The sequence below is a fragment of the Lemur catta genome, chromosome 15, assembly GCF_020740605.2.
Source record: "Lemur catta isolate mLemCat1 chromosome 15, mLemCat1.pri, whole genome shotgun sequence".
NCBI classification, from domain to species: domain Eukaryota; kingdom Metazoa; phylum Chordata; class Mammalia; order Primates; family Lemuridae; genus Lemur; species Lemur catta.
Window position 1 is genome coordinate 43,881,482 of NC_059142.1, and position 12,426 is coordinate 43,893,907.

At 55.3% G+C, this 12,426-nt stretch overlaps 1 protein-coding gene across 1 annotated transcript; it reads left to right on the forward strand.

The window, feature by feature from the left end:
- The first annotated feature begins 620 nt into the window (after positions 1 to 620).
- Positions 621 to 11,473, forward strand: LOC123621200 (angiotensin-converting enzyme-like protein Ace3). Its single transcript, XM_045527034.1, is given in 17 exon segments — positions 621 to 696; positions 792 to 928; positions 1,319 to 1,477; positions 1,726 to 1,813; positions 1,977 to 2,119; positions 2,334 to 2,505; positions 2,594 to 2,686; positions 2,749 to 2,853; positions 2,856 to 2,943; positions 3,263 to 3,486; positions 3,636 to 3,780; positions 5,658 to 5,682; positions 5,684 to 5,772; positions 6,183 to 6,305; positions 10,062 to 10,246; positions 10,762 to 11,038; positions 11,380 to 11,473. Coding segments are annotated over 17 exon segments (2,223 nt in total).
- The last annotated feature ends 953 nt before the right edge of the window (positions 11,474 to 12,426 follow it).

Sequence of the window (12,426 nt, forward strand, 5' to 3'; positions counted from 1 at the left end):
CATTGTACCAGGCTCTTCCTGGAGAAACAAGTGGTGTCGGTGGTCAGTGGGGGGGGGGGGGTGGTTGGGGGAGGGCCCTGCACAGTCCTGGGGATGATTGAGAGAAAGAAAGGCCACAAATGTGAACATAAGAGGTCAAGTCAGAAGAACCTAGAAAGACAACTGTGCTCCCAGAGTCTGGAGGCCCAGAGATATCATGTCCATCTCTGTGCTCATCTGTCCATCCATCCATCATCCCATCACTTGCTCAGAGGTGGTCCCAGCCTGCGGAAGGAGGGGTCCCATCAATTCCTGGTCAAGGCCCAAGGGCAGCTCCAACCCTGGGGAGAAGTGACCAAGTAGAGTAGAACAAGTTCTGGCCAAAAACTCAAGAGCCCTGGGTCCTCCTCATGTCTCTGCTGTGAGCTAGCTGTGCGAACAGGTCGAGTGGCTCGACCATTCTGGACCTCAGTCTCCTCACCTGTAAAACGGGGATAGCTAGACCAGAAGGTGGGTGGGGGCCCTTCAGTCCTAACATTCCACAGCTGACCCTATGGCCCCTGATGTCACAACATGGAGCTGGCTTGTGATTGGCCCATAGTCTCACCCTGTTCTGCTGTTCTCTTGGTCATGCGAACAAGATGGACACCCTGCTTGTGCTCCTCTGTTACAGGCAGCTCTTGCCATGGCTCAGGGTCAAGAGTGATGACAGCAAAGGTTGGCTGGGACCCAAAGAAACATGGGAGCAGACAAGGGGCTGGGCAGGGCAGGCCCCTCCCCGGACAACTCGGTGCCCATCTCCTTCCCTGCAGGTGACTTCTACAATGAGACCGAAGCAAGGATATTCCTGCAGTTTTATGACAAAACAGCCCAGGTTGTGTTGAACCAGTTCATGGAGGCTACTTGGAACTATGTCACCAACATCACCAAGAAAAATCAAGAGGAGATGGTGTGGTACCACCTCCACCTCAGCCCCTTCCTCCTTGCTCTTCTCAGGGGTCTTAGGAGTATGGGGGACCACACCTCCTGCCCTCATCCAGAGCTCCAGGAAAGAGGGAAGCCCCAAAGTACACGTCAAGGCAGGCTGCAGGCTCCAGACCTCTTGCTGGCCCTAAACTTTCTCTGGGCAAGAATCTCTTGCTTCTTTTCTCTTGTGAATTTCACCTCCTTGCTTTTAAGGACCAGGCTTCCTCCCTCTCGCTCTTAGCAAATCTTCAATGATTCTGGACCCTTGATGTGGGCTTGGGGAGCGTGTTGGAGCACCACGGCCCTGGAGTTCAATGTGGAAAACTTGCCCTTCCCCCAACCTCCATGACAAACACGGTGACCCTCTTTCCAGCTGCGCAAGGACGCGGAGAGATCCAAGTTCATGGTGTACTTTGGCACCCGGGCGCGCCTATTTAAGATTGCTCAGTTCCAGGACCTGGCCGTGAAGTGCATGCTGAGTAAGCTGCAGGACATAGGCAAGGCGGCCTTGCCCAAGGACGAGCTCCAGGAGGTGATGGACGGAGCCCCCTGGCCTCCAGGCACAAGCTCCCCTGCCCCAGGGGTGGGTGGGTCGGGCCTGGTTGGGGAGCCAGTCTGGGGCAGGAGGGAGGCTGGAGGAGGGGGCAGGACCAGAACTTTCTCTGAGGGAGGAGGTCGGGGAGTTGCTTCGGCCAAGCCCACCTCTCCTGGCTGGTGTGGCTAGCGCTGAGGGTGGGCCAAGGGCATGGGCCTGCCCTGGGTGACACCTGGCCCCCCCAGTACAACAAGCTTCTGGCCTACATGGAGACAACGTACAGTATGGCCCAGGTGTGCCTGAATGAGGGCCTCTGCCTGCCTCTGGAGCCTGGTGAGCACCCAAGCCCTGCCCCCCCAGCTGCAAAGTGTCCAGCACCGGGCCCTCCCACGGGCCTCCTAACCTCCAACAGCGCTCTCTTGCCGGGGGGCACCCAGGGCGGGTGAGGGCAGAGGCAGGTGGGAGTAGGTCCTACACGGCTCCTTTCTGGGGACAGACCTCAAAGAAATCATGGCCACCTCCAGGGACCAGAAGGAGCTGCTGTGGGCCTGGCAGGGCTGGCGGGATGCCGTGGGACTCGAGATCAAAAAAATCTTTGAGTAATACGTGGAGCTCAGCAACAAGGCCACGCAGCTCAATGCCACGCAGGTCTTGGGGCGATGCCAAGCAAGGGGCTTTTCCATTCTGATCTGATTCAACTCGGACAGTGGCCTTGGGAGGTACTCTCCCCATTTTGCAGATGCAGGGCCAGGGAGGCTGAGTGGCTTCCCTGGAAGGTGCCTGGGTCTCCTGCCTGCCAGGCCAGGGCTAAGGGTGAGGTGGTGAGCACCTAGGGAGTCTCTGTCCTGGCCTAGGTTACAGAGACATGGGGGCCTTGTGGCACTACCAGTACGAGTCTGACACCCTGGAGCAAGACCTGGAGCCGCTCTACCTGAACCTGCACGCCTACGTGCGCCGGGCCCTGCACTGCCACTACGGGCCCAAAGTCATCGACCTGAGGGGGCCCATCCCTGCCCATCTCCTGGGTGAGAGCCCTGCGTCGGCAAAGGTGGGCGCCCAGTGAGGGGAGAGACTGGCTCTTGCCTCCTCTTAGCCCCTGACCTCCCCTTCCAGGGAACATGTGGGCCCAGTCCTGGGTCAACATCTTAGACCTGGTCCTTCCCTTCCCGGAGAAGACCCCTGAGGACATCACAAAGATCATGAAAGGCCAGGTCGGTGCTTGGCCTTTGTCTGCCCTGCCCCTCGGCACGTCTGGGCAAGCCGGGCAGCACCCCACCGCCCCCTCCCCCACAGCACTTGGAGGCCAGAGAAAATGTTTCAAGAGGCTGCAAAATTCTTCTCCTTGGGGCTGCCGCCCACCCCACCCAACTTCTGGGGGAGTCCATGCTGCAGAGGCCAACAGATGGGCAGGAAGTGGATTGCCAAGCCTCTGCCTGGAACTTCTACAAAGACGACGACTTCAGGTGCTCAGACGGCACCACACTCCCAGCCCTCTCCCGCTCTCCCCTGTCTGCCTGTCTTAGGAGGTGGGGGCAAGGAGCAGGCAGGGGCAGCTGGGCAGGGGAGGCGGAGTGGGTCCGGAACCCGGAAGGAGAGGCAGGTGTGAGGGCAAAGCCTTGGTCCCTGGCTGGATATGGGGCCCGCAGTGAGAAAAGACAACAGCCCAGGCCCCTTTGATCTCCGGCCAGACCACCCCAATCCCTTCATGGAGTCTGCATAGGGAAGCCTCCCGCCCTCCCTGGGGCACCCCTATGCTCCTTGACTCCTGCCCTTTGCCCCCAGGATAAAGAAGTGCACCGAGGTGACCATAGAAGACCTGCTCTCCATCTCCCACCAGATGGGCCACACCCAGGACTTCCTGCAGTATAAGAACCTCTCTGTCATCTTCCTCGCAGGAGCCAACCCAGCCTTTGAAGAGGCCGTGGGGTCGGTGATCACCCTCTCGGCCTCCTCCCACAAGCACCTGCTCAACAGAGGCCTGCTCAGCCTCCAGCACCAGGACCCAGGTGACGGGGACCGAGAGCCCAGTGGGAAGACAGCCTGAGCTGAGGCTGCAGCTGGGGGTGAGGGTGCGGACTGGGGCGGCGCAGCTCTTGGGCAAGGCTGCGGGGAGGAGAGCCCAGGAGCCGCCTCCTGACTGCCCCGCCCTCCCCAGAGGAGGAGGTCAACTTCCTGATGAGCATGGCCCTGGAGAAGATTGCCTTCATCCCCTTCAGCTACATCATGGATCTCTTTCGCTGGAAGGTCTTTGATGGCACCGTCAAGACGGACATCTACAACCAGGAGTGGTGGAACCTCAGGTGGGCTGGCCAGCTGCTCTGGGCTCTGGTTCCCATCACACACGCTGAGAGCAGAGTGGGGCGGGCAGTACTGGTGACCTGGGGGCCTGGGGAAGCCCCAGGGCAGTGTTGGCTGTTTGCTGCCACCAGACAAAAGCAACCGTGGCGTAGAGCATAGAGCCGGCACAGGCAACCGCGAGGCCGCATGAGTCCGGCACCAGCACTGAGCAGGTCTCTTAACCTCTCTAGGCTGCAGTCTCCTCATCTGTGACAAACAGACTCTGGCACTGGCCCCACCTGCTCCCTGGCTGGCTGGGGAGCTCCCATGATGGTTGCAACAGGGCTTCTGTACGCACAGAACCCTGAGGCCCTCCTGCACCTCCCTCCCGCCCAACCCCTGGCCACTGATTAGATAATAAATGCCTGTGACCAGGGCTTCTCCACATCCACCAGACACCAGACAGACCAGCTCAAGTCTGCTGGTCGCAGTGTGGCCTGCTGGCTCGCACCAGGCCCTTATGTTTATTTGACCTTTTACAAGCACCTTGTGTCATGGTCATTCAAGATGCTCCTCTCACGGAAGAAGCCAAAGCCCAGAGAGGTTCCAAAACCAGCCGAAGGTCACACAGCAGCCCAATGGGTGGCAGAGCTGAGCACTCCTCCTTTTGTCCTCTCACCTTCCACCCCCTGACTTCAGGACGGGTCTCACTGGTGGGGTCGGCATAGTCTTGACCTTGTGCCCCTCCAAAGGCCTCCCTTTCCCCACTGGCCATCTGAGGCACCTGCAGGGACCTCTGTCAGCCATGGCCACCCCCCAGCTGACGGCCCCCGGGGCTGAGTGAGAGGGATGGCGACTCCCTGGGCCTTGAACAGGCCCTGTCGACCAAGAGGGGAAGCTCCTGACACTGTAGAGCCCAGAGGATGGTTTGGAGGCTCCAGTGAGCCGACGATAAAACCACGAACCTTTCCATAGACTTTGTCTTACCCTGAAGATTTTACAGACAACACTTTACAACGAGGCTCAGCAACGATCAGCTTCCCCATCGCACAGCTCAGAAGGGCAAAACCAGACCTTCAGTTATCAGGGTCTGCCAGTGACTAGCTCTGTGTACTGCAGCCAGTGCCCTGATCCCCAGACCTTGGTTTCCTCATCTGCAAAACGGGAGTAATAGGAGTCCTACCCCACAGGGATGTCACTGTGTTTTCTTTTCAGCTTGTTTTTATTTTTGTTTTTTTGGAGACAGAGTCTCTCTCTATCATCAAGGCTAGAGAACAGTAGTGTCATCCTAGCTCACTGCAACCTCAAACTCCTGGGCTCAAGTGATGCTCCTGCCTCAGTCTCCTAAGTGGCTGGGACTACAGGCATGTGCCACCATGTCTGGCTAGTTTTTTTTTTTTTTCTATTTTTAGTAGAAATGGGGTCTGACTCTTGCTCAGGCTGGTCCTGAACCCCCGAGCTTAAGTGATCCTCCCACCTCGGCCTCCCAGAGTGCTAGGATTACAGGTGTGAGCCACTGCACCCGGCAAGCACTTCTTACTTGATGAAATGACCTTGTTTATTGGTCTACAATCCATCCCCCACTGTTAGGATGCAAGCAAGGACCTTTCCTGTTCCCTCCAGATCCCTCCCCAGAGGCCAGGGTGGTGCTGAGCGTGTGAGTCTATGTGAGGGGCTCAGTGAGGTTCCTAGCACTGAGGATGTGCTCGGTCGGTGTTAACTGCTATCGTTTTAGTCTGATTCCCAGCCCCATGTGTTTTCATTTATGTAATCAATACAAACGCTTTAAGCGTCCTCCGCATGGCAGGTCTGGCTCTGATAGACATGCAAGTGCTCCGGAAAGGAAAAGGCTCTGAGAGCCCGCCAGGCGCACTGTCACGCCCCATCTGTCCCCTGCCAGGTTGAGGTACCAGGGCCTCTGTGTCCCCCCCCCCGCCCCTCCCCGTTCCTCACTCAGAGGAGGACTTTGATCCAGGTGCCAAGTTCCACATTTCTGCCAGTGTGACCTACATACGGTAAAGGTCTGGGCCCTGTCGGCAGAGCCAGTTCTGGGTGTTGGGAGTTGGGTGATACGGGAGCTGGGCCGAGAATTCCCAGGAAGGCCCTGGGTTCACAAGTCACCTGCATGCCTGCCCACCTTCTGCTGTCCAGCTGCATAGCCTTGGAGGGCCATGCCCTGGAATCCTCTGAGCTTTTACATTAGATCCTGTGCAGGGGACAAGAGCTGGTGGGACTGTTCTAGACGCAGTATTCTAGGAGCAGCTCAAGGCGGGGCCTTGCCCAGGGAGCCTCCTCCACCCAGGCTGTGACTACTGACATGGGCCCTCATGGCCACTGCATGTCACAGCTGCCAGGTCCTATGTGGCTCTGGGCTTCCCGCTCCCGGTCTCCGCCTTCCAGCCTGCCCCTCATGCTTCTCCACCAGGTACTTCCTCAGCCTAGTGCTCCAGTTCCAGTTCCACGAAGCGCTGTGCAAGGCCTCAGGCCACACGGGCCCATTGCACCAGTGTGACATCTATAACTCCAAGATAGCTGGGAAACTCCTGAGGTGACTGCCCTCCTCCCTCATTTGTCCTCAGTCCCACCCCGCCCCCGCCATCCCCCTTTTGGGAAGACCTGCTCCAGGCTCTCTCTCCTCACCTGGCCACCCTGGGTACCCTGAGCAGGTCTTCACTGCGCTTATATTCCTGTGGAAGTTCTTCCTCACGTCAGACTGCAGTCTCTTCTATGTTACTTGAAGCCCATTTCCTCTTCTGTAGTCAGAGACACTGTTTAGCCCCTCCTGCTAACACACACCTGTGCACACGCACACACTCACATATCCCAGTAAAGCAAACTGTCCCAGAGGGGAAGCCAGCACTGGAGTTCTGCCTCAGCCTTCAGTCCTCCATCTGAACCCTTTCATTCTTCCCTTACTAGGTGCTTTCCTATCCTCTCAGCTGTGTTTGATGCACACTTGGTTGCACTCTGCTTCCCCCACCGCTTCTTGGAGGCACTGTGACCCGGTTCCCAGGCTGCTTTCACACCAGCCTCATGGCGTGCTTCTGGTCTGACTGTGGTCCACTTTGACCCCTCAGTCTTTTTTTCCCACACGTGGTATTCAGCCCATCCTTTCCATGCCTACCTCTGTAGTGGCGGTTTTTGGTCCTTAAGCAAATCTGGAGGAGATGGGAGGCCTGAGCTGAAAATACGAAGCATTTACTGTTAATACTACAGGCTGGGATCTCTGATGAGCACCCTCACTGTGTTTCATGTTAGTGGCGCTTAACTTTGCCAAATGGATATTATCATTCACCTTTTACAAATGATGAAACTGAAGCTAAGAGAGTTGACGTGATGGTGCGTCATTTACCTACGAAGAAGCACAGTCATGCTTTGAACCCAGAACTGACTCCAGAACACATTATCTTTCACTCTGCTGCCTCCGTCAAAGAATTAGAGACCCTGGTGAGATTAGATCCAGGTCTACTGGTTCCAAGATCGGTGCTCCAACCACGGAGATGTGGAACCCACCTACTGACTTGATCTTTTCCCTGTCGAATTTCAACTGATTTCAATAGGTCCATTTCCCTAATTGGTCAAGGTCATTTTGAGTTTTATTCCTGTCCCCCAGAGGATTAACACTGCCACATCATTTAGTATCCTTTGCAAATTTCATGAGCATATTTGTGATTGCACCATGCAGCTTGTCTGTGACCATCAGGCCAGATGGGATTGCAGGACTGATCCCCCAGGCTTTGCTGGTGGGGCGGGCTGCACCTTGCCTGACTATCGTCTCCTGAGTATATTTGCTCTTCCCTCCTTTCCCATCACAGGGCTTTATTCTAGTTGACTGCCTAGGTTGGAGCTTTTCTGAATGTGCTGAACATAAGGGCACCTCTCTGCTCTCTGCGTTCATGTCTCTGGCTGCCTGTCATTTATTCATTCAGCAAACATTTACTTGTGCCCATGTGGACCAGCTGCCCTGTGTCCAGCAGGGGGAAATGGACCATGGGATAAATAATTCCATAATACAAGAAAAGAGCCAGAGCAGTAGGAAACGGCTTTGGTGAATGCAGAGAGGGTTAGGAGGTGGTGCCAGGGGACATGGAGGGTCTCTGTCTCCAAACGTAGGCATGAAAGAAATAGCAGATGTCTGTTTTCATTATATCAACTCAATTGTAACTCCCGCTTCATCCCACCTGACTGGTGGGACATTTGACTTCAGTTATTCTCATCACTTCCTGCCCCCACCCCACCCAGGGTGCACAAGGCTCCCACAGTCTGATTTGACACCAAAGCATGAGGTCAGTCAGTCATCTCTCATCATGCATCACTGTCCAGACCCTTGGTCAGGCAGGACCCTGAATTCCAGGCTTAGGACCTTGAACACCATTTTTGGGGCAGTGGACAGAGGAGAGGTTTCTGAGAAAGGGACATCCCATGAGCTTTGGGAAGGATGAAATGGCAGCAGAGTGGAAGATGGTCTGTGCAGGAGAGAGTCGAGGTGAGTGCTTGCAGGGGAAAAAGAAAAGGAGAAGATTCTTGGCTGTTCTTTTGCCTAATATATCTTAAAAGTTGATTTTGCTACTTTTGACTCATCCTTCTAAATGTGATGGCTCTGGGCCAGGCTCTGGGCTGGTTCTTCTGGGAATGGAAGGATGAACTGCAAAGTCCCCCAGCCTCACTCAGCCAGCCATGGAGCCATGGTGGGCCTGACCTTGTCCCTGGGCACGTTGTTGTCACTCTGGGGTTGAAGGCTCCAAGCAGTACCCAGTTGCCACCTTTGCAGCTCTCCGGTCTCACGTGCTGCCCACATGAGCTGTTGGCTGGGCTTTGGTCAAACATCTTGTCCTGCCCCACCAGAAGGACTATTTCTAAATCAGCAGATTTTCAGTGGTGGAAGCTTTTCCCCCACTAGGTTCTTCCTGTTACCCAGGAGCCAGTGTCTGATAAAATCCTCTTACCTAAAGTTAGTTGTGGTTTTTCTTCCCCTGTGGTTTCGGCCAAGGATCCTCTGATCTTTAGCTTCCCCACCTCATTCTTTCCCAGTTGCTTATTGACTGATGTATATAAGTCTTTGCAAGCCACGAAGCCCTCTTTCGTCATTATGTGACTTTATCCTCACCAAAATGAAGGGCAGGTATCATGGCGCCCATTTTACTGATGAGGAAACTGAGGCTGAGAGAGGTTAAATTGTTTGCCTGAGGCTATGCAGTCCATAAGCAGGACTGCTGAGTCGGTCTTAAACCTGGGCCCTGTTGGTCTAGACCCCACACCATGACCTCTGGGCCTCTAGACCCGGCCTTTCTCCTAATCAGACCAGGGAACAACAGGTTGAGAAGGATCAACATCTGCCCACTGCTGCCTCCGCAGGGGGCCCTGGGGTGGGTGAGGAGGCCTGGAGCCCTGGCTTCAGTGCACCCCTTACTCCCACCGTGTATGCAAGGGTCCAAACCTAAGGCTCAACCACGTGCCCCCAAGTTCTGTGTGTGCCTTGAGACAGAGTGACATCTGTGCAGCACGGCAGGTGCAGGTGGTGCAGGGCAGCTCCCACGATCACGGTCTCTTTAACCCTCCCACACCCTCCCTGTGAGACCAGAAAGGGCTGAAGAGCTGCCTCTGCCTGCTGACTAGGGCACCTCACAGGAAACAGTGTCTCAAGACTTTATGCCTGTTGAGTCCAGGAGAATAATAGTAATTGCAGTAGTACCAGTACTAGCAATAATAATAATCACAGTAGGCCAGGTGTGGTGGCTCATGCAATCCCAGCACTTTGGGAGGCCAAGGCAGGAGGATTGCTTGAGCCTGTGAGTTTGACGTTGCAGTGAGCTATGATGCTGCTGCTGCACACTAGCCAGGGCAACAGAGCGAGACCCTATCTCAAAAATAATAATAATAATCACAGTAGTACCAGTACTAGGAATAATAGTAATCATAGTAGTACCAGTACTGGGACCAATAATAACCAGCAGCAGCAGTTAACACTTACTACCTGGGTACAGTGCTCTGAGTACTATGCTAATTTCATCATCACAGTGACCCTATGAGGTAGGTACCATTATTATCTCCATTTTATGGATATGGAAACTGAGACTCAGAAAGGTTAAGTTACTTGTCCAAGGTCCCACAGCTACTAGGTGGCAGAGCTGAGATTTGAACACAGATTAGTCTCATTTCAAAGCCTGTGGTTGTATGCACTATAGTGAGCACTATGGGAAGATTCTGACCAGCCAAGCCCTGGGGCCGGGTTGGGCATGCTGAGGGTCCCGGTAGCACTGGCTGATGCCCCCACACAGCCTCACAGATGCACCCACACCCCCAGGGATGCTCTAAAACTGGGCTCAAGCAAGCCCTGGCCAGAGGTCCTGTAGAAGCTGACCGGGCAGTCCAGCGTGTCTACAAGAGCCCTCGTGGCCTACTTCAGACCCCTGCTGAACTGGCTGGTGACTGAGAACGTGCAGCAAGGGGAGATCCTGGGCTGGCCAGACTTCAGCTATTCCTTTGAAGGTCTGATAATCCCACCCTGGTCCCAGGTCTAGGCCAGCCCCAGCCCCACCCTACCCCACCCTGGGCCAGTCCCTACCCCAACCCAGCCTTAACCCCAGCTCATCGATGACCTGGCTTGACCCGCACAGCACTGCTGCTGCATGCCCCTGTCTGAAGTAGGCCTGGTGTAGCTCCAACAAAGACCACAGCCCATGCCCTAGCCCCTGGCTCAGCTGCTTCCTTGCACACTAACCAGCGAGGCTGCCAGGCTGGCATCTGAGCAGAGGGTCAGCATCATGCCTCCTGACCCTTGCCTGGAGGTGTACATAGCCCTGTCTGTGCCCATGTCCTCTTCCTCCTACTCCTCTTTCTCACCCTCCTTCCAGGGCCATGCCCTCACCTATGGCTTGGCAGGTAGATGCCTGAGGCTGAGGGAGAAGGCCAGTGGCAGTCAGATCCTCGCTGACAACCACAGGGGACCCCAGGGCTCCCTCTCTACTTTCACCTGCTCTATGAGACTCCCATGTCTTCCACAGAAAAAGACACAAACAAAGTGACATTCCTGAATCTGCGGCTGAACCCTGACCAGGCCAAGTTTGGTCAGTGGCTGCTGCTGATCCTGAGCTGTGCCCTGTTGGTGGTGACCCTGAGGCTGGCCTACAGGCTGTACTTAGTGGAAAAACAGTCACTGGCCCAAGAAGGCATGCTATTCAGCTCACTGTTCACTGCCTACTTCCTGGGAATGACCATGGAGCCCCAGCAGGTTGCCAGAAGACAGCGGCTACTGCTTGGCCTCTGCCTTGTCCTGATGCTGTGCTCAATCAGCCTGACCATTTGGATTTTCACACATCATGGTGGGAAGGCTCCACGGATGAAGGCTGAACAGTGGAGCTGGCACTAAACACCATTGAGACCGGTGAGGCTGGAGGGCAGAAAGGGGGCAGCCAAGCCAGAGAGGGTTGGGGGACAGAGGAGGGGACAGCCTGCCTGCACAGTGCCCAGCTGCGATTGGGTGCAGCTGTGACAGATCTGGGTACATGTGACATTGTAATTGTGCGTTTGCAAACTTATGTACATGAGGCCATGTGTATGGGCGACTGACTCTGTGTGATTCCGTATGTGCCCTGGGTTCCAAGCCAACCTCCTTCCCCCAGAGGTTCAGGAACTATGGCTCTAGTGACCCAGTGGCTGTGTCCCTCCAACCCAGCCCCTACCCCAAGTCTTGCCCAGAACTGGTTCTTCACATAGCTTTGTTTTCTTCAAGAGCCCAGCTTTGGGGTTTGGCTGGGGTTGCAGTACCCAAGGAATCTCCACTATGGTGAGAAAAAAGGGCCTGCTTCAGTCCCCTTATAAAATGTACCCAAGTAGAACTAGACATTCCTTTATGAATCATTGGTGCTCAGTGCATGAGCACTGTGCTGTGTACCAGCTAGCACACCTCTCTGCTGATCCTCTGGCTTGCCCTGTGGCAGGCTGCATAATTCAGCCCCAAAAAGCTCTTTGCTGGCTGACTGAGATGCAAGTAACCCCACAAACTGCCCCATGGCTCTCCCTGCTCCAGCCCAGGCCCTCCCAAATGGAGACAGTGGGTAACTGGGCACTGAGCCAGGCTTGATTAATGATTGACTTCTTTAATATTTAAACACAGCTCATCTCCAGCCACTCTGCTCCGGAGATGGCCTTGTTCAACACACACACCTGCTGCCTGGCCCGTTGCCCTGGGGAGCGAGCACAGGGCAAACAGCACCTTTTCAGGCTCCGTGGGGGAGGGGAAGACAGGAAGGAGAGCACTGCAGGAGGATATTTGGGAAAATAGTGCTCTGGGAATAAGCCTGGGAAAAGAAGGCGAAGACCTCTGCCCCAAGCCCTCCTAGCCCTTTCTCTCCAGTGTGGGTCTGCCTACCACAAGGATGCCATACCCAATATTTGGTGACTCACGGGGTCTGGATTGAAGTCCCAGGGGCTCCTGGAGAGCCTGGAAGTCACTGGCTGTCAGAGGATAGGGGAGACTTGAGGGGAAGTGGTATTACAGCCAGTAAGCACAGAGAAGAGGCACTGAGGCTACAGTGGAGCTGGTGAGAGAGTAGCCAAAAGAGAGGACCAGCTCTCTCTAGATTCAGAATCTGAGCCCACACTCAGCAGTTCAGGTGACAGAGGTACCAGACTGAGATCTCTGTGCACCCTACCTCTGCCTAGGTTTC